Raw genomic sequence first — 22,158 nt, forward strand, 5'->3', positions numbered from 1 at the left:
GGCCGGGGTCCAACTCCTGGCTCCCCCATCAATCAGCTGTTTTGGGCAGCTACCATCCCTAGAAATATAGAGTGGATGGAGCTGAAAGCTGAAGATGTGTAATGTCCGTGCTGGGGGTAGTGTATGCAACCAATGGAAGCGGAGCTGCAGCACACCAGCACCGGAGACTACATAGTGGATGGAGATGATCGGTGGGGGTGCGGGATGTCGAGAGCTTCACTGATCTGATATTGATGACCTATCCTGAGGACATCCAAATCCCAGAAAAAAACCTTTCACTGTTTTTCAATTCATGGCTTCAGCAAATAGAATATCTAGATCCATACGACTGTTCTGCTGGTCAAAAAATCTGTGATCCAGTCATGTAAATGCTCCTTGGTGCCCATATATTGGACTGAGATAGAGACTAGATATGAACGAACCAGGCAAGATTAGGTTTGTTTGAAATTCGCTGAATTTTCTAAAAAAAAAAATTGGTGAGAGAGAGAGAAACCGGTACTCTCTCTCATTACGGAGAGCCCCTAGTATGCAGATTACATATGCACAGTATTGTAGGCCAGGCAATGCCCCTCTGGGTTCCTGGGAAAGATATTCAAATTAGCTTTCCTAAACCTATCTGATGCGAGCAGAGGTAGGACATGATAATTTGCATACATTTTCCCCAGAAATCAAGAGGAGCACTGTCTAGCCTACAGTAGTCATGTATATCAACTGGTCTCCGTAAAAGAAATAGTACCCACCCAGAGGTTCCCCCTAATGCCTTGCAACAAGAAAAGCTTTTCTCATCTGCTTTACTCTGATAAAGGGATTTTGCCCTGAAAGAACTAGTTACAGATGTGAGGCTGGCTTAGCCATTTTTCTAGCTTTGCTCTCTTTCTCGTTGGTTGACTTTGTTTTGCGCAAGTCCGAACATTTTGAGGAAATTGGGACCAAATCACGAACTGGTAGAACGAGTTCGTGATTTGGTCACAAAATAGAGACCATAAGTGACCATGTCTCCTATATGGATAATGCACTAACCTCTGGGCTTCAGGTCATCATCATCGCTCTCTGACTCTCCATCATCAGCCACCGCGATGGGGACCGACTTTAATGGGTGGACAGCAGCAGGTACTTCCTAGAGAGACAACAAAGGAGGCATTACCTAATGATGAGAGGTGGACCTGATCTCCCACCCCTTGCACTGGTATAAAGACGCACCCTGTGGATCAGTTTAGGAGAAGTTGACTGGGAGTGAGGAGGAGAAGGAACCCGAGAGTCCAGGAAAACTTCCTTCTCACAAGCGTAACACCAAACCCGGAAGGTGGTCAGGTTCACCGTCAGATTGTGCTTCTTAGCCTGAAAGACGCAAACATGAGGTGGCAAATTCATTTAAGAAATATAGACCCTGGCCAAATACAAGACATGGGGTGACTGGTTCACCTGGGCATGCAGGGTACTGTGGTCAGCATAGGACTCGCCACATCCCACGTACTGGCACTCATCCTGAAAGCAGAAAGCTGCGGTCAGTCACAATAACAGTGCAATGTCCTCCCCCTGATGTGCTGCTTAGTTATGGACCATTTACCTGCAGACAGGCCCACAGGTTGGGTCCGCCGGCTCCACAAGACTCACATGTTCCCTATGGAGAAAAAAAGAATGGAGGAGATAAAGAGCTATAGGATACCAGCACCCATGGGTGTCCACTCCCATTTTGTGCATACACCTTAGATCAGTGGTGGTCGCCCTACCCTATTTTGCCCCCATTTTATCCAATGTTACAGCTGGTACCGGGCACAGCGCGTGCTAAGTATCTCACCTTGGATTTTAAGATCAGCTCCTCCTTGGTGACTTCTCCTATTGAGTCCAGGTGAGGACAGAAGTCGTCTATTTCACCCATAGTGTTTTTGAAGGACCACAGTGCAGAAAAGAGGGAAACCTCAAGCGTCTCTAAGTGTCCTCACCACCAACCCTTGAAAAGCAGAGATAGGGTGGACGCTCTAGAGAGAGACAACATTGACTTGGTCATAAATTAGCTCAGAAGATTCTTCAGAAGAAGGGTCCATTCACACGTCCGTATGTGTTTTGCGGATCCACAAAACACGGACACCGGCAATGTGCATTGCGCATTTTGCACTCTCATACAAAATGCTTTTTCTTGTCCGCAATTGCGGACAAGAATAGGACATGTTCTATTTTTTTGCAGAACGGAAGTGCGGATCCGCAAATGCGGATGCGGACAGCATATTTCGGCCCCATTGAAAATGAATGGGTCCGCACCTGTTCCGCAAAATTGCGGACCCATTTTGTGGACGTGTGAATGGACCCGAAGACAGAGAGGCGGGACACAGAGACGTCATAGAAACTCTGAAGGATTTCACTGTGAATGGTTTTATGCAGCCTGCTATGCATCGTAATACATATATGCTACGAAGTGTTGAATGAAAACCCATTACAAACATTTTTAGTCGTAAATACGTGCAATATCAATCTAAGGTCCCCAGTTATCAAAAAGAGTGGTAATTAGAGCGTTCTAGTGGTTATAAATAATCAGTTCTCACCTCTCCCGTGTTCTCCCCTGTCCTTATACTATAAACCATGATAAGTAGGGTGTTCTAGTGGTGATAGAGAATCAGTTCTCACCTCTCCTGTGTTCTCTCCTGTGTTCTCAAATGTCCGTATACTATAAACAGTGATAAGCAGGGTGTTCTAGTGGTGATAATCAGTTCTCACCTCTCCTGTGTTCTCTCCTGTCCTCATACTATAAACCGTTATAAGCAGGGTGTTCTAGTGGTGATAGAGAATCAGTTCTCACCTCTCCCGTGTCCTCTCCTGTCCCTATACTATAAACCGTTATAAGTAGGGTGTTCTGGTGGTGATAGAGAATCAGTTCTCACCTCTCCTGTGTTCTCCCTTGTCTTAATACTATAATCTGTGATAAACATGGTGTTCTAGTGGTGATAGAGAATCAGTTCTCACCTCTCCTGTGTTCTCTCCTGTGTTCTCAAATGTCCGTATACTATAAACAGTGATAAGCAGGGTGTTCTAGTGGTGATAATCAGTTCTCACCTCTCCTGTGTTCTCTCCTGTCCTCATACTATAAACCGTTATAAGCAGGGTGTTCTAGTGGTGATAGAGAATCAGTTCTCACCTCTCCCGTGTCCTCTCCTGTCCCTATACTATAAACCGTTATAAGTAGGGTGTTCTGGTGGTGATAGAGAATCAGTTTTCACCTCTCCTGTGTTCTCCCTTGTCTTAATACTATAATCTGTGATAAACATGGTGTTCTAGTGGTGATAGAGAATCAGTTCTCACCTCTCCTGTGTTCTCCCCTGTCCTTATACTATAATCAGTGATAAGCAGGGTATTCTACTGGTGATAATCAGTTCTCATCTCTCCTGTGTTCTCTCCTGTCCTTATGCTATAAACAGTGATAAGCAGGGTGTTCTAGTGATGATATCAAAACAACATTTTTGTACTTACTGTAAAATCTGTTTCTCTTCCGTTCATTGGGGGACACAGGCATTGACCATGGGTATAGCTGTTGCCGCTAGGAGGCGGACACTGAGCACACAAAGTGTGAGCTCCTCACCTTCAGCTATACCCTACCTACAGGGACAAAGCTAAATCAGTTAGTGCTAAAGCAGTAGGAGAAGCAAGACAAAAAAAAATCACACTATGTACAAACCCAGTACCACACAGGCCCGAAAAACAAAAGAATGGGTGGGAGCTGTGTCCCCCAGTGAACGGAAGAGAAACAGATTTTATGGTAAGTACAAAAATCTAGTTTTCTCATCCGTCTTATTGGGGGGACACAGGCTTTGACCATCGGACGTTACAGAGCAGTCCCCAAGGGTGGGCATAACAAGCAATCCTCCCGTCAATCAGAGAACTGCCGTCTGCAAAACTCTACGCCCCAGAGACGCGTCAGCAGACGCATAGGTGTGCACTCTATAAAACTTGGAAAAGGTATGCAAAGACGACCAAGTAGCCGCCTTGCACACCTGAAGGACCGAAGCCACGTGATGCACCGCCCAAGAGGGCAAGGCTCGGTCCTTAACGCGGTACGCTTGCACAATAGCCAAACAGAGCCATCGGGAAATGGAAGTCTTTGACGATCCCAGCCCTCGCCTCGGCCCCTCTGGAATCACGAACAGGGAATCTGTCCACTGGAAAGATGCCGTCTGGGACAGATAGACTCGAACGGCTCGTACCAAATCCAGGGTATGGAGCAACTGCTCCTGAGTATGAGACAGGTCTGGACAAAATGAAGCTAAAACCAGCAGACCTACAGAGCAGGGAGGTCTGCCTCCTACAGACACTAAGCTAAAACTGATTTAGATTAGTCCCTGTAGTAAGGGTATAGCTGAAGAGGGAGGAGCTTACACTGGTCAATGCCTGTGTCCCCCAATGAACGGAAGAGAAATCAGTTATACCCTCTTCTGTCCTTATACTATAGACAGTAATAGATCACTAGCACTCCTGAGAACACAGGAGAGGTAAGAACTGATTATCTATCACCACTAGAACACCCTGCTTATCACTGTTTATAATATAAGGACAGGGAGAACACAGGAGAGGTGAGAACTGATTATCTATCACCACTAGAACACCCTGCTTAGCACTGTTTATAATATAAGGGGCAGGAGAGAACACAGGAAAGGTAAAAACTGATTATCTATCACCACTAGAACACCCTGCTTAGCACTGTTTATAATATAAGGACAGGAGAGGTGAGAACTGATTATCTATCACCACTAGAACACCCTGCTTAGCACTGTTTATAATATAAGGGGCAGGAGAGAACACAGGAGAGGTAAAAAAAACTGATTCTCTATCACCACTAGAACACCCTGCTTATTACTGTTTATAATATAAGGGGCAGGAGAGAACACAGGAGAGGTAAGAACTGATTCTCTATCACCACTAGAACACCCTGCTTAGCACTGTTTATAATATAAGGACAGGGAGAACACAGGAGAGGCGAGAACTGATTATCTATCACCACTAGAACACCCTGATTATAGTATAAGGACAGGGGAGAACACAGGAGAGGCGAGAACTGATTATCTATCACCACTAGAACACCCTGCTTAGCACTGTTTATAATATAAGGACAGGAGAGAACACAGGAGAGGTAAGAACTGATTATCTATCACCACTAGAACACCCTATAATACTCATTATTATTAAGATATTTTTTACGCTGGCGTCCATACATTTCTTTCAACTCCGACTCTACCCAAAACTAGCTTCGACTACGACTCCACAGCTCTGCTGTCATGCACTATACCAGGGGTGCACAACCTGCGGCCCGGGGGCCACATGCGGCCCTCGATATCATTCTGTGCGGCCCCCAACCATCTGTTGACAGACATGTATGACTATGTCTTGTGGCTGCTCACATGCATTTTTCATGTATTCTCCCATTAGAGGTGAATCCTGGAGGTGTAAAGAGACATTTGTAGTATATACTGTATGTACAATATGCAATAAATACAGTATATCAGTTGTTAATACCCCTTTAACTTTTATTTTTCGGCCCTTGGGATTCCTTCAGTCTTACAGTGTGGCCCCCGACCAGAAAAGGTTGTGCACCCTTGCACTATACACATACATGTAACTGTAATCTACACTAGACAACTGGCTCTCAAATAAAAAGATGGTAAATTAGTTCAGTTTTTTACATTTATAACTGTTGACTGGTGTTGCTGTATATGTTTGGATTCCATAATGTATATATATATATATATATATACATACTGTATAAATATTCATCCGTACCCACAGAGAACAAAGTGAGGACATTTCAGCATAATTTTTCACTTGCACTAAAAGAATAAGACCCCCTCATCAAAATGAAGGGTACTATCAGGGCACGAGTTTCAGCGCAGATTCGGTGCAGAAAACTAGGGCGAATCTGTGCCGCGTTTTCAATGGGAGACCGCGGCGCAGTTCAGGGGGCTGAGAGTTTTTGCCTCCCAGTTTTTAGGACCACACCAAGAATGTACAGGTCCCCTCCTGGTGCAGCTCCTGCGTCGACCCCTTTGTAAAGTCACAGCTGGAGCTTCAAGCATTTCTCATCCTGATGAAAGATACTCATCAGCCCAGGAACAAGCTTTTGCTCGGTTATCACCTGATCGATTGCGCAAACCAATTATCGCTCGTTTTAAAAATTTGACCAATTATCATGCAGTATAATAAGGGCTTAGGCTACTTGCACACATTGTGGATTACGCAGGGTTTTTCTGATTATCACGCAGTCCTAATATGCGCTTAGTCTACCTGCACACGTTGCAGATTACGCATGGTTTTTTTTTCTGCGCAAAAACTTCCCAAAGGAGCACAACCCCTTTAACAAAGCAACACGATTTTCCTTTGTATTCTGAAAAATAGCCAGAGATTTCCTCCCTGCGGTAACTGCTTCACCGCCAACCCAAGTTATGGGAGAGCGTGCATAACAGTGGTTTCCAGTTATTGCATCCTAACTTGGCTTACCTTCTATCTAAGCAGCCGGATTACTTACATGATGGAGAGAAAAACCCAATGTCACCTTTTTGCTACAGGAAATGTATTACTAATTATTGGCCATTTATGAAGTTGGAGTTGGCAGCCCTGGGATCAACCCTATAAACCGGGCATACTGCTTGGTAAGGTGTATACCTGCCTTGTGAAAATCAGATGGGCAGTTCCTGAGAAAAAAAAAGATTTAGGGCTTAATTGCACCGATGGGCAGGGCCTATCAAGTGCTGGCCACACCCCTTAAAAAGTCCCAAGACAGGTGTCACTGTAATCAGCAGGATCAACCCTCCCAGGAAGTGATCCTGGTTTAACGGGGTTGATCCCGCTGACAGGTGTTCTTTAAGCGATGTTAGGGGATATGCTATGTAAAGCAACTTTCTGCAATGCACCACCAAAGTGGAAGAACCAGGTTAACTTCTTAAAGATTGTTCTTGTTCTTTTACCATTGCATTCGGGAGCTATGAATCGTCCAATCACAACTTTTAAGGGCACTATGGATGCCACTAGGGTTCATCTGCAGTCCCTTCGGAAAGTCTTGAGACCCTTTAATGTTTTCATATTTTGTTAAGTTTTCCCCCCCATCATTCTGCACTCAGTTCCCCATAATGAGAAAGGGAGAACAGAATGTTAGAAATAAACTAAAATCTGAAATTGGCGTAAGTCGTCAGCCCCTTTACTCGGGACACAAGTCGTCAGCCCCTTTACTCGGGACACAAGTCTTCAGCCCCTTTACTCGGGACACAAGTCTTCAGCCCCTTTACTCGGGACACAAGTCGTCAGCCCCTTTACTCGGGACACAAGTCGTCAGCCCCTTTAATCGGGACACAAGTCTTCAGCCCCTTTACTCGGGACACAAGTCGTCAGCCCCTTTACTCGGGACACAAGTCGTCAGCCCCTTTACTCGGGACACAAGTCGTCAGCCCCTTTACTCGGGACACAAGTCGTCAGCCCCTTTACTCGGGACACAAGTCGTCAGCCCCTTTACTCGGGACACAAGTCGCCCCTTTACTCGGGACACAAGTCTTCAGCCCCTTTACTCGGGACACAAGTCTTCAGCCCCTTTACTCGGGACACAAGTCGTCAGCCCCTTTACTCGGGACACAAGTCGTCAGCCCCTTTACTCGGGACACAAGTCGTCAGCCCCTTTACTCGGGACACAAGTCGTCAGCCCCTTTACTCGGGACACAAGTCGTCAGCCCCTTTACTCGGGACACAAGTCGTCAGCCCCTTTACTCGGGACACAAGTCGTCAGCCCCTTTACTCGGGACACAAGTCGTCAGCCCCTTTACTCGGGACACAAGTCGTCAGCCCCTTTACTCGGGACACAAGTCTTCATCCCCTTTACTCGGGACACAAGTCTTCATCCCCTTTACTCGGGACACAAGTCGTCAGCCCCTTTTACTCGGGACAGAAGTTTTTATCCCCTTTTACTCGGGACAGAAGTCTTCATCCCCTTTTACTCGGGACAGAAGTCTTCATCCCCTTTTACTTGGTCCAGAGCACTTTGGATCAGGTTCTCATTAACCCGCTTTTTTACGGCGGCCCAGTCTAAGCGCTGCACGGGTCCCCCGTGCAGCAGGGGCCTGGCTCTCGCATCGTGGCCCTGCTCTAACAGCCCGGACCGGCAGAAGTGCTGATCCGGGCTGTTTAACACTTTACATGCCATGGGTAATGGCGCCCACCGCATGTAAAGTTCTGACAGAGGGAGCTGACTTCCTCTGTCTCCCATCGGCACAGCGGAAAGGTGATCACGGGGTGCCGGATCTCTGATGTAGGCCCCAGACCAACCTTGAGTAATTTCCAACAGGCTGCGCCTCTGTGGCGCAGCCTGCTGGTCAAGGTCAGAATAGCATTGCCATTAAAATGCAATGCACTTTAGGGATAGCGCATTGCATTTTAAAAGCAATAAAAAAGCTGTCTGTTATAGTCCCCTTGTGGGACTATTAAATGGTTAAAAAAAAAAAAAGTTTAAAGAAAAAATCATTTATTCAATAAAAAAATCCCATAAAAAAAATTGCGCTTTTATTTTCCATTGAAAATCCATTTTTCAATTAAAAAAATTGCAAAAATAAAAATCTTCCTAATATATTTGGTATTGCTATCACGTAAATTATCCCTACAGTAAACGCCGTAAAAAAAAAAAAAAAAAAAAGAATTGCTCATTTATTCATAGTTGCCATCGAAAAAGTGATCAAAAAGCGCCATTTACTCCAAAATGATACCAATGAAAAATACAAGTCGTCCCCCAAAAATCAAGCCCTCACACAAGTCCATATAAAGAAAAATAAAAAAAAGTTATGGGTCTTGGGAAGTGGCAATGCAAAAACATTTTTTTCTTTTAAAATAAAAGGGGTTTTATAGCAAAAAAGTTGTAAAACGTAAAAAAAATATATGTATTTGGTATCACTGTAATTGTACTGACCCAGAGAATAAAGATATTATGTTATTTATACCAAAAAGTGAAAGCTGTAGAATTTATAAAGTAAAAAGTGGCAGAATTGCAGTTTTTCCCATCTCCCTACCAGAAAGAGTTAATAAAAGTTAATCAGAGAGATATGTGTACCCCAAAATGGTGCCATTAAAAACTACAACTTGTCCCGCAAAAAATAAGCCCCCATAAAACCATATAGGAAGAAAAATAAAAAAGTTATTGCTCTTGGAACGCGACGATGAAAAAAGGAAGAAAAATGCTTGGTCAGTAAGGCCCAGAACAGGCTGGTCACTAAGGGGTTAAGAATATCTCTGTACTTTGCTCCATGCAGCTTTGCCTGGACCCTGACCAATCTCCCTGTCCCCCCAGCATGATGCTGCCACCACCATGCTTCGCTGTAGGGATGGTATTGGGCAGGTAAGGAGCGGTGCTTGGTTTCCTCAAGACATGGCCAAAAAGTTCAATCTTGGTTTCATCAGACCAGAGAATCTTATTTCTCAAGGAGTCCTTAAGGTGCTTTTTTTTGCAATCTCTATGTGGCTTTCTGAGGAGAGGCTTCTTTCTGGCCAGATTGGTGGAGGCTGCAGTGATGGTTGACCTTCTAGAAGGTTCTCCCATCTGCACAAAGGATCTTTGGCGCTCAGAGTGACCATTGGGTTCTTGGTCACCTCTCTTACCAAGGCCCTACTCCCCCTGGTGGGGTGGCCAGCTCTAGTAAGAGTCCTTGTTGTTCCACACTCCTTCCATTTAAGAATTATGAAGGCCACTGTGGTCTTGAAAAATTTAAGTCCAGCAGACATTCTTATCCCTTTTTCTAGATCTCCACACAATCCTGTCTCTGAGCTCTACAGGTAGTTCTTTCCTCCTCGTGGCTTGGTTGTTGCTAAGGACCTTATATAGACAGGGCTGTGCCTTTCCAAATCATGTCCAATCCACTAAATTTACTACCGGTGACTCCAATCAAGGTGGAGAACCATCTCAAAGATGATCAGGAGAAATGGGAGGCTCTGGAGCGAAATGTCAAGTGTCACAGTGAAGGGGCTGAATACTTATGTCCAGGAGAAATTTTGTTTTCACTTTCTCATGATGGGGTATTGAGTGTACACTGATGGGGGGGGGGGGGGGGGGCTTGATTTTTTTGTTATTTTGGCACAAGGAGCAAGAGAACAAAATGTGAAAAATGTTGAAGGGTCTGAACGTCTCTTTAACATGCAGCCTCTGTATCGACGAGAATGTATAATCACAGAACTCGGGATCCAGAACCTGCTGAGTCACTGCTGAACCTCATTATAATGCAGGTTATAATCTACGGCTTCACCTCCCGACCTCATACCTCAAGAAGATTCAAAGGATCCTCCGGTTTCTGTAAACCATTGAATAGTAATAGACTTACCAACTTTCTCATATACTTTGCGTCATTTATGGCCACTGTCAAGATCTCTGTTTGCTGTCAAAGAATGGAAACCTCCTTGCTGACATGCAGAGGCTGAAGACCTGGACATGGAACTGTCCAATAAATAAGATTAGATTATATCCAACCAGTGTTCTCTAGTTGTTGAAAATCTAGCAGGGTATGCTGGGAGTTGTAGTTGTACAACAGCTGGAGAGGCCATATCTTTAAGTTTGTGTTTACTCCGCTAAGTGGAAACCGTGAACAAGCAGGCCAGAGAAGGACGGATCTCATTATAACATTATTCCAATCATGACATTTAGATGGTCTTATTACAGTTTTGTATTAAATTTCCAAAGAGTAAGGACACTGGACTGCAGGGAAATCTCTGTCCAACTAAGCTTATCAGATGGACCACAGGACAGGAGGAGTTGTCATGGGGGCCCATGCAAGACTATACTGTCAATCCGCGCACAGGAAAGAAACATTGAAAAAAAGTCTACAGACTGATGTGGCGGCCATTACAGAGTAACGATATTGGACCTCTGAGAAATCTTGATGAATTTCCTTCTCCCACAGGAGTTGTTGTCATGGGGGCCCGTGAAAGACTGTAATGTCAATCAGCGTACAGGAAGTAAACATTGGGAAAATAAAGTCTACAGACTGATGTGGCGGCCATTACAGAGTAATGATATTGGACCTCTGAGAAATCTTGATGAATTTCCTTCTCCCACAGGAGGAGTTGTCATGGGGGCCCGTGAAAGACTGTAATGTCAATCAGCGTACAGGAAGTAAACATTGGGAAAATAAAGTATACAGACCGATGTGGCGGCCATTACAGAGTAACGATATTGGACCTCTGAGAAATCTTGATGAATTTCCTTCTCCCACAGGAGGAGTTGTCATGGGGGCCCGTGAAAGACTGTAATGTCATTCAGCGTACAGGAAGTAAACATTGGGGAAAAAAAAGTCTACAGACTGATGTAGCGGCCATTACAGGGTATTGATATTGGACCTCTGAGAAATCTTGATGAATTTCCTTCTCCCACAGGAGGAGTTGTCATGGGGGCCCACGCAAGACTGTAATGTCAATCAGCGTACAGGAAGTAAACATTGAAAAAAAAGTCTACAGACTGATGTGGCGGCCATTACAGAGTAATGATATTGGACCTCTGAGAAATCTTGATGAATTTCCTTCTCCAACAGGAGGCGTTGTCATGGGGGCCCACGCAAGACTGTAATGTCAATCAGCGTACAGGAAGTAAACATTGAAAAAAAAGTCTACAGACTGATGTGGCGGCCATTACAGAGTAATGATATTGGACCTCTGAGAAATCTTGACGAATTTCCTTCTCCCACAGGAGGAGTTGTCATGGGGGCCCACGCAAGACTGTAATGTCAATCAGCGTACAGGAAGTAAACATTGAAAAATAAGTCTACAGACTGATGTGGGGTGACAACCCATGTGGTGGCCATAACAGCATTACAATGCAATGACACTGGACTGCAGGAAAATCTCACTCCAACTAAGCTGATCTGCCGACCACAGGACAGAAGGAGTTGTCATGGGGGCCCATGCAAGTCTATACTGTCAATCTGCACACAGGAAGGAAACGTTGAAAAATATCTGATGAGGGGGTGACAACCCACACGGCGGCCATAAGAGCGTTACAGAGTAATGACATTGGACTTCAGAGAAATCTGGATGAATGTCCCTCTCCAACAGGAGGAGCTGTCATGGGGGCCCTGAGACAAAGCAGCTGCAAGACTGAACTGGAAAGAAACATTGACAAAAGTCTACAGACCGGTGTGGGGTTACAGCCCAGGTGGGGGCCAATACAGCACCCACAAAGGTTGTCACCCGGCTTTTCCAAAATCCTAGGGAGACAGGATCGGTGGACACGTCAATGAATTATTGTCATTCAGGACTCTAGGAAAGCTGGGTGCCATCACCTGTGGGAGATCTAATGGCGGCCATTAGTTGTCACCCAGCTTTCCAGGGAACTGATAGGAAATACTGACTGACACCTACAACATGTCCTTTACCAGTGGGTTATGCATATATTATATACATAATCATACATATCTGTCATGTCCCTGTGTGTACACCCTGCGGGCACCCACCTGCCTGTGTCCGCTCTGGAGGACACTTACCTCCCCTATGGTCTATGGCACTGCAGTCAGTATACGGGCCCCCATCTTTCTGCAGCTGTTGACGGCTGATTTCTAGCTCCGCCCCCTCACTGCCAGAGCCAGGGCGGAGCCTGCAGGCCTCAGAAGGGCGTGCTTACGTCATCACTCCGCGCCGGAAGTGGAGCCGTGCTTTTAGTGCTGTTTACATATTGCAGACCTGAGGATCGGTGTGGAGAGTAAAATGCCAGCCGGGAAAAACTTCCGCAGACGCAAAGCCTCCAGCTCCGAGGAAGAGGAGGAAGATGAAGAGGTGACCAACGAGGTTAGGTCAGTAAGATCCTTAAAGAAGGGGATAGTAACCAGGCAGATGCCAGCTCTTTTGCAAACTATGGTCGTTTTGCTCCCATTTTGCATGAGCTGAACTCAAAGATCTGAAACATTTTCTACATACACAAAAGCAGGGCTCGACAAATCCCAGACGCCAGGTCACCATGGCGATTAGGAATTTGGTCCTGGCGCTTGGGTATTTGTCAGCCCGTTTTCAAAGGTGCACGGGTACGGAACGCCGGAGGGGGGCCCATTCTGTCCGGAGGCAGCAGGAGTGGAGATGAGCGCCTCCATTGTGGAAGCGCTCGTCTCCATATTCATCTGTATCGCCGTCCTCAGGACAGCGATACAGATGAACGGTGCGGAGGAGCCGGGGAAAGGCGCCTCCCTTGCCCGTTAGGCCTGTAGCCTATCAGAGGCCGGTGCAGGCGGCGCAATGACGTCATCGGGCCGCCTGAACCGTACAGTGCGGGACACAGGCCGGAGGAGGCCTGCATCGCATCACTGACACTATCGCAGCACTATGGGGCCCTATATACTGGCACAATATTGGGGGTGGGCACTATCGAGAAGAGGGGAAGCACTATGGGGGCCTATTAGGGCTGCACGATATGGGAATTTTGTGCGATTGCGATTAGGGCCCTAAAAATTGCGATAACGGTATGCGATGCGATATTTTAAGGGAATTGTGCTAGAGGTCTATTTGCTTGGATTTTCAAGGCAAAAGCACACACAAATTACTGATAATGCTGAAATGTAGTTGTGCTTGAAGAAGAGGACCTTTCACCAGAATAAAACTTCTAAAGTAACTATACAGGCATGTAGAGCGGCGCCCAGGGACCCCCTGCACTTACTGTTATACCTGGGCGCCGCTCCGTTCTCCCGTAATTGCCTCCAGTATCTTTACAGTTAGGCTCCACCCAGGGGACCCCCTGGCGCCTCCTTCTCCCATGCTGCAGCGCTGGCCAATCACAGCGCTCAGCTCATAACCTGAGAGGCTTTTTTCTCTCAGGCTATGAGCTGAGCGCTGTGATTGGCCAGCGCTGCAGCATGGGAGAAGGAGGCGCCGGCAGGGTCCCCTGGGTGGAGCCGAACTATGAAGATACCGGAGGCTATACCGGGAGAACGGAGCGGCGCCCAGGTATAACAGTAAGTGCAGGGGGTCCCTGGGCGCCGCTCTACATGCCTGTATAGTTACTTTAGAAGTTTATTCTGGTGAAAGGTCCTCTTTAACTCAAGAACTGAAATGTACAGCGTTTTTCAAAATAAAACATCTTTTACTAAATTAAATAACATTACTGCAAAAGTACAAAATACAAAAACTTGCCATTTTCTTAATAGCACTGCACAGAACAGATAAAAAAAATAGAATAAATAAAAGAACATTTATTCATTAAAATAACGACTTGCCTCCAGCCCCTGCTCCCTCCCCGCACTGTAACTGATGTATCGCCGGCCGCGCTGTGCAGCATAGCGGCCGGCGATACATCCGTGTCAACCACGTAAAAAGTCATTGCTTTATAATCAAAACCATCGCTTTATAAGGCGCACTTTTGGGGGGGAAAAAGTTTGTCTTATAAAGCGAAAAATATGGTAATATAATTGCAGCATTTTTGGGTCGGCCAATTGGCGATTGCGATATGGCGATTAATTGCTATTGCTTTGGCGATATATTGTGCAGGCCTAGGGCCTATATACTGGCACAATATGGGGGGGCACTATGAAGAGGGTAAGCACTATGGGGGCCCTATATACTGGCACAACATGGGGGGCACTATGGTGGCCCTATATACTGGCACAACATGGGGGGCACTATGGTGGCCCTATATACTGGCACAACATGGGGGGCACTATGGTGGCACTGGCCCTATATACTTGCACAACATGGGGGGCACTATGGTGGCCCTATATACTGGCACAACATGGGGGGCACTATGGTGGCCCTATATACTGGCACAACATGGGGGGCACTATGGTGGCCCTATATACTGGCACAACATGGGGGGCACTATGGTGGCCCTATATACTGGCACAATATGGGGGGCACTATGGAGAAGAGGGGATAGAGCACTATGGGGGCATCTACTGGGGGCCCTATGTACTGGCATGCATTATTGGGGGCTCTATGGAGAAGTGGGGGGGGGGGGCACTATGGTGGCCCTATATACTGGCACAACATGGGGGGCACTATGGGGGCCCTATATACTGGCACAATATGGGGGGCACTATGGAGAAGAGGGGATAGAGCACTATGGGGGCATCTACTGGGGGCCCTATGTACTGGCATGCATTATTGGGGGCTCTTTGGAGAAGTGGGGGGGGGGGCACTATGGGGACATCTACTGGGAGCTTTATGACGCGGCTCCGCCTGGCTCCTAACTTTTTTAGCTGGCACCTAGATTCCAAGGAAATTTGTCAAGCCCTGCACAAAAGACCCATTACTCTCAAATAAATCTGTGTTAGACAAGAAAAAGACAAAAAAGCACAGCGCCACATTCATTGCACGGGCAACAGCTCTGGTAGACATTCCTGCAGTCGGCATGCCAATTGCACGCTCCCTCGAACGTTGCGACATCTGTGGCATTGTGCTGTGTGATCGAACTGCACATTTCAGAGTGGCCTTTTATTGTGGGCAGTCTAAGGCACACCTGTGCAATATTCATGCTGTCTAATCAGCACCTTGATATGCCACACCTGTGAGGTGGGATGGCATTATCTCGGCAAAGGAGAAGTGCTCCCTGACACAGATATAGACAGATTTGTGAACAATATTTGAGAGTAATGGGTCTTTTGTGTATGTAGAAAATGTTTCAGATCTTTGAGTTCAGCTCATGCAAAATGGGAGCAAAACCGAAAGTGTTGTGTTTATATTTATGTTCAGTGTAGAGATATATAATGTATTTTATGTCTTGTGTTCCTGCAGAAAGAAACTTGAACAAGCCAAGGAAGTGCAGAGTCTACGAAAGCGCCCCAATGGTGTAAGGTAAGAGAGATAATTCAGTGCAATCCCCCCTCGTCTAGCACAAAACTAATATTCCTATTGATACACGATGTAGTTTGCCTGTCAGTGAATGGAAACTTTCTCCTTTACATCATCCTGATCTAATACTTCTCACAGCTGAGGTCTTGCTACAGTTGTATCCAATCTAAGCAATCCTCTGTGAGATAAGAAATTTACCTGCGCTGATACATTGTACCAGATTATCAAGACATTGGCTACCTGATTCTAGTAGAAGACAGGGCGGCACTACCTTGGTTTGAGGTGCATGTGTCCGTGGAATGGCGTCCAAACAAACGTTGCAGAGAAGAAGACTGGCACTTAGTGCCGGTCTTCTTCTCTGCAACATTGGCTACCTGATGTCACTGAAGTGTTAATGACTTTTACTTTTCTGGGATTTGTCTGCAGCGCTGTCGCTCTATTGGTTGGAGAAAAAGTTTCAGAAGAAGCGGTGCTGGTGGTAAGTACACGTTGTGTTAAAGAGCCTCTGTCAGCAAGATCATCCTATTAAAACCGGCATACTGCGTGGTAGGGCTCATCATGCTGATTAAAACGATACTTTTCATCTGTCTGTATGCTAAGCAGCTGCAGAGATATATGCAAATGACCATGTTGGAGCACATGGGGGCGGGGCTGAATCTTTGGCGCACTGCTTTGTAACACCCCTGTACTCTGCACACCCCCCTTGATTGACAGGGCTAGACATCATGTACATATCATATACACCACTTACTATAGCCTTGCCATATCGAGAATAGAGGTTTTCTATGCTTAGAAAGCTAACACATATCACTGGTTTATTCACAGGCACAATATATAATTATTTCCCATTAAGTCAGTGGAAAGCTGTTTAGGGTTTAGGATTCACTCCTTAAGCCAGGAATTACACAGATTTGGTATGGCGCCCCAGTGAGATTTCTGACAAATGTATGATTATTATTTTTTTTATAAAAAAACAAAAAGAAGCTCCACCTCACCCGCTTTACCCAATGTCGGAAAAAGTGGAATAGGTGCTTTATAAATATAGAGCGCGTTCTGAATACCATATTTTTCCAATGTATTTGCACCAGATAATTGGCGTAAATCATTGATAAATCTCCCCCCATGCTTCCCTTCATCTAGTACAGGCATGTAAAACTACAACTCCCACCATGCCCTGCTGTAGACTGCTAGCTGTAGGCATGCTGGTAGTTGTAGTTTTGCAACAGCTGGAGAGCCGCAGGTTTGCCATGCCTGATCTAGTACATGATAAAACTGGCTACCTGCAGCCACCACTAAGGGGAGCCGAGTGCATGGTGGGAGTTGTAAAACTACAACTCCCACCATGCCCTGCTGTAGACTGCTAGCTGTAGGCAGTCTGGGCATGCTGGGAGTTGTAGTTTTGCAACAGCTGGAGAGCCTCAGGTTAGCCATCCCTGATCTAGTACATGATAAAACTGGCTACCTGCAGCCACCACTAGAGGGAGCTGAGTGCAGAACAATTTATACAGTTGAAATGGATGGAAGCTATTAAAATCTCTATTGCAATGAGCTCCCCCTGGTGGTGGCCATAGGAACAAGCTGTGGATTTAAGTTGAAAACAGAGGATGGAGTTCAGTGTTTGGTCCCCTCTCACCCAAGCCCCATTCCAGTCACGTGGTCTGTCTCCATGGTGGGTATGCCACTGATTTTAGCTGCCTGCAGAACAAACATGGAGACAAGGCTTTCAATTTACTATTCATTCTGTGTGACACGGATGTATTAGAGGGGTTTTTCTGAGTGTTTAATACTGATTACCTATCCTCAGGATATCTGATCAGTGGGGGTCTGACACCTGGCACCCCTGTTAATCAGTTGTTTGAAGAGGCTGGCGCGCTCCATTGAGCATTCCAAGTACAGCGCCATACATTGCATAGTGGCTGTGCCTGGTATTGCAGCCCATTCACTTGTATGGGGCTGAGCTGTGCCTAGGCCATGTGACCGATGAGTGTGACGTCACTGGTTTAGGAAGAGGCGGCAGCAGCTCTCACTGGAGCGCCTGGCCACTTCTAGCAGCTGATCATCAGGGGTGCCCCTACCGATCATCATTATCAAAATCTCAGGCAACCCCTCTAACTTACAAGTGTTACCCCCAGAATTTATCCATGTCATTATGGAGCACCATGGGTAGAATGGGGGAGGCAGAAAGGAAATTATATACGGAATAATGCCCCCTGCCTGTATATTATAAGAATATTACAAGTCGCTAAGAGGCTGAGTACATTACTACTGCAGGAAGTGATAAGCGGCGCCGCTGTATCGCCTGCTCATCTCTGGATAGTGACTGGTAATACATCAGCTCCAGGACGAACCGTGAGGTTATGTTTCTGACTGTTGTCTCTTCATAGGATGATCCTTTCAAAATCAAAACTGGAGGGATCGTGGATATGAAGAAGCTGAAGGACCGGGGCACGGAAAGGTACAGTTCTGTATAATGTGTAACACCGTGTGTCCGGAGCCGGGGCCCGTCTGATCGAAATCATTCTGTTTCCTTCTATAGACTTGCAGATGATGAAGACCTGAACCTGGGAACCTCGTTCTCTGCAGAAACCAACAGGAGGGATGAAGATGCTGACATGTAGGTGTAGTGCCGGGCGGTGTGATATGTTGTAGGAAGCTGAACCTGGGTGATGTTGGGGGTTGTCCTCCACTTTCTGGCAATAGGTAGTTTTCATGGACGTCAGTGGAAATGTTCTATTATTAATATTGACGTAAACGTCTCATTCTGACGTCGGTAGCTGATGATTGTACAGAGATGAGCCGCACTATCAAGGCGCCGCTTATCTCTTCCTGCCATACCAGTCTGTCACAGAATAATTTTGCAGGAAATTTCGTCTCCCGTGCCGAGCACTGTGGTCCCTCTCTTTAAAAAAAAAAAAGAGGTTCTTCAGCAGCTGCATTGTGTAGATGGGGATTAGGGAGGGAATGGAGGGGCTTACACGCCTCAGCTGCTGCAGAACATCATAATACACGCCTCAGCTGCTGCAGAACCTCATAATACACGCCTCAGCTGCTGCAGAACCTCATAATACACGCCTCAGCTGCTGCAGAACCTCATAATACACGCCTCAGCTGCTGCAGAACCTCACAATACACGCCTCAGCTGCTGCAGAACCTCATAAATGGCTGGCAGAGTTTCATATCAACGATTGGTCTGGAATTTCCCCTTACTCTTCAAAAAGAGGTTCTGCAGTCGCCGAGACATGTATGTGAGCTGTATATACGTGCTCTGCCTGCAGCACAGAACTCCTTGGTGACTTCTGATAATATTATAATTTACATGGGGGGGGGGGGCATATTCGGTGCATTATAATGTCGGGCACAAGTGCTGACCGCGACGTCTCCTATTTCAGGATGAAGTACATCGAAACAGAGCTAAGAAAAAAAAAGGAATCATTGAGAATGAAGAGAAGAAGGTGAAGCCAAAGAGCGCAGAAGATTGCTTGTACGAGCTCCCGGACAGCATCAAGGTGTCGTCCGCCAAGAAGACGGAGGAGATGTTGTCCAACCAGATGCTGAGCGGGATCCCGGAGGTGGACCTGGGCATAGAGTAGGTGGTCGCTTTACTCTGGTTTTGTCTTATGTGGGAAATCTCCGCAGTAATGACAGCCATATCTTCTTAATTTTCAGTGCAAAAATCAAAAACATCATTTCCACGGAAGACGCCAAGGCCCGCTTACTGGCCGAGCAGCAGAATAAGAAGAAGGACAAGCAAACTTCCTTCGTGCCCACCAACATGGCCGTCAACTACGTGCAGCACAATCGATGTAAGGTTCGGGTGGCGGGTGTATGTTGGGCCCCGTCCTGTGTCGTTGTTGTGTGTTTAATTTTTTTTTTGTTTTTTTTTTGCCTTCTGACTTTCAATTTAACCCCTACAGACAAGGTACCCTAACACACAGAACCTGTCACTACCAAATACCCCTGCTTGTGGGGTAAAAAAAATAACCCAAACCTTCTGAGGTGGAACATCTTCTAAAAAGATGGATTCTCCTGAGCCCCTTCAGCACCCATAAGGGCAAAAGCTTGTTCATTTGCACAATGGCTTTCTAGTACAAAGGCTGTGTCAGCGAAACCTACTTACATGGGGTTAAGCTGCAATAACCAGACATAGCCTATGGTCAAAAGTGGCGCTGTTTCTAGAAAAGGGGGCAAGAAATGCTTCACTTATTCAAGTTCTTGAAGACATTTTTTTTCCTTTTCTTCTCAGTCTACCAGGAGGACCTCAACACCCCTATGAGACGTCACAAGGAAGAGCCAAAAGCTCGTCCCCTGCGAGTAGGAGACACCGAGAAGCCAGAACCTGAGAGTGAGTATGAGCCGACATCAGAGGCGCACAAAATGACACTAAATATCCAGGACAGTCAGACATTTTGCAACATGATTGAAAACTGTCTGCTGCAATTCTAGGTCACAATGTCGCTTTAAGGGTCCATTCACACGTCCTTAGAATGGGTCCGCATCCGTTACGCAATTCTGCGGAACGGGTGCGGACCCATTCATTCTCAATGGGGACGTAAAGGATGCGGACCGCACACAGTCTGCTGTCCGCATCCGCATTTCCGGAGCGCGGTCCCCAATCTTCCAGGTCCGTGGCTCCCGAAAAAAAAATTGAATATGTTCTATTCTTGTCCGCAATTGCAGACAAGAATAGGCAGTTCTATGGGGGTGCCGGACGGGTGTATTGCGGATTCGCAATACACTACGGACGTGTGAATGGGCCCTAAAGGGGTTGGCCACCTTTTGTGTTGTTTTTTTGGCAGAGCCCCCATCCTGATCAGACCTGCAAAAGGAAGCATATTTTCTTCCCTAACGCTGAGTCCCGGCTCCTTGGCCCCTCTGTCAACATCCACTTTGACGCCTCTGCAGCCACTGACTGGCTGCAGTGGTGACCTGAGCCCCTTGTGTCAAGTCACCAACTGATATGACACATAGGGGAAGGGGGGGGGGGGAGTCAGGTCACCGCTATGGCCACTCATTGGCTGCAAAGCGGATGTTGACAGTGGGAGACGTGAAGGAGCCAGGACCGTGGCGGAGAGCAGGTAAGTTTGCTTCCCTTGGCAGGTCTGGCCAGGTAAAAATAACAAAAAGTTGCCAATCCCTTTAAGGACGCCAGCTATTCCTCCTCATACACCTGCATCCTTAATTCTGAGGGGCATGCATGTGTTCCCTGTGGGGAGAGAAGACAAAGCCATTGTCAGACTCCTGGCAGTGGCTGATCTCCCATGAGGACATATTGAAATGCCCGGTCCTCAGCAGATGATGAGTTGGCACACACCATACACGTAAGATAACCGGCGAGTCATGTCAAAATCGGTGGCTTTGGCTGACTTTACTCTTCTGTGTATGGGTGGGGGGGCTCGGACGCGAACACGGATGATAAGTTCTATATGTAAAACTGATCTTCTCGCCCTTCCTCTTCAGAATCTCCTCTAAATCGCAAGCGTCCATCCAACGAGAAGGCCACAGACGACTATCACTATGAGAAGTTCAAGAAAATGAACAGACGTTACTGATGCCGCCGTCTGGAAATCTACAATACAGCGTAATAAAGCCCGGACATGGCCGCCAGTTACCCCGGAGCTGAGAACAGAACTCTTTACCTTCTTTTCTGACACCTTGGAGCTAAAGACTTCTATGGGTCAAGGCCGTCAGTGTTATCCATGGACCAATGTATCTGTATTTTAAAGGGTTTTTCCAGGTGTCCTGAGGATAGGTCATCAATACCTGATTGGTGGGGGTCTAACACCCGGGACCCCTGACGATCAGCTTTATGAAGAGGCTGCAGCACTCCAGTGGCCTCCTCACAGCTTACCAAGCACAGCGCCGTCCATTGTATAGTGGAGTGCTTGGTATTGCAGCTCAGCCCCATTCACTTGAATGGGACTGATGGAAGAGGCTGCAGTGCACACCTGCGCGCCCTGGTCTCTTCATACAGCTGGTCGGCAAGGGGTGCCGGTAGTCGGACCCCCACTGATCTGATATGGAAGACCTGCCCTGAGGACAGGCCATCAATATCAAAATCTCAGGCAACCAGTTGTATTGATTCTTACCTGTTGTGTATTTGGAGCAGGGACACAATTAAACAATCTCTTCTCCATCTTGGCTATGACAAATATGTACAAGGTCTTCATGTCAGTGCTGTACCTAAGATAAAGCAGAGGGGGACTTGTCGTCACTGAATCTCTCAGTAGTGCAGCCTCAGGCTTTAGGCCTGTAACTTCAGGAGAGCATATCTAAGCTTAGAAAAAAGCTATTGGGAAACGGGTTTCACATTTGTAATGTAGAAACTGAGTTTTGTCCAGCAACTAAGGGGTGTTCAGACATAATGGTAGCTATTACTGCCGTGCCACATTTTTGTAC

General features: G+C 46.5%; 2 protein-coding genes across 2 annotated transcripts in view; one reads left to right on the forward strand and one right to left on the reverse strand.

Moving 5' to 3' along the window:
• USP20 (ubiquitin specific peptidase 20) overlaps positions 1-12,577 on the reverse strand; it is a 36,796-nt gene extending 24,219 nt beyond the window's left edge. Inside the window, exons 1-6 of the mRNA XM_044305672.1 lie at positions 12,477-12,577; positions 1,799-1,979; positions 1,568-1,621; positions 1,423-1,485; positions 1,201-1,338; positions 1,021-1,117 (exon numbers count right to left, since the gene is read on the reverse strand). Coding sequence (XP_044161607.1) covers positions 1,021-1,117; positions 1,201-1,338; positions 1,423-1,485; positions 1,568-1,621; positions 1,799-1,879 — 433 coding nt within the window. The 5' untranslated portion in view covers positions 1,880-1,979; positions 12,477-12,577. The remainder of the gene's footprint in view (positions 1-1,020; positions 1,118-1,200; positions 1,339-1,422; positions 1,486-1,567; positions 1,622-1,798; positions 1,980-12,476) is intronic.
• Positions 12,578-12,610: 33 nt separating this feature from the next.
• On the forward strand, positions 12,611-21,601 carry C9H9orf78 (chromosome 9 C9orf78 homolog). Its single transcript, XM_044305671.1, is given in 10 exon segments — positions 12,611-12,782; positions 15,706-15,765; positions 16,189-16,240; positions 18,147-18,217; positions 18,299-18,376; positions 19,152-19,171; positions 19,174-19,348; positions 19,429-19,565; positions 20,006-20,104; positions 21,220-21,601. Coding segments are annotated over 10 exon segments (870 nt in total). The 5' UTR covers positions 12,611-12,696; the 3' UTR covers positions 21,312-21,601.
• Positions 21,602-22,158: the final 557 nt, after the last annotated feature.

The sequence above is a fragment of the Bufo gargarizans genome, chromosome 9 (assembly GCF_014858855.1).
Source record: "Bufo gargarizans isolate SCDJY-AF-19 chromosome 9, ASM1485885v1, whole genome shotgun sequence".
Classification (NCBI taxonomy): domain Eukaryota; kingdom Metazoa; phylum Chordata; class Amphibia; order Anura; family Bufonidae; genus Bufo; species Bufo gargarizans.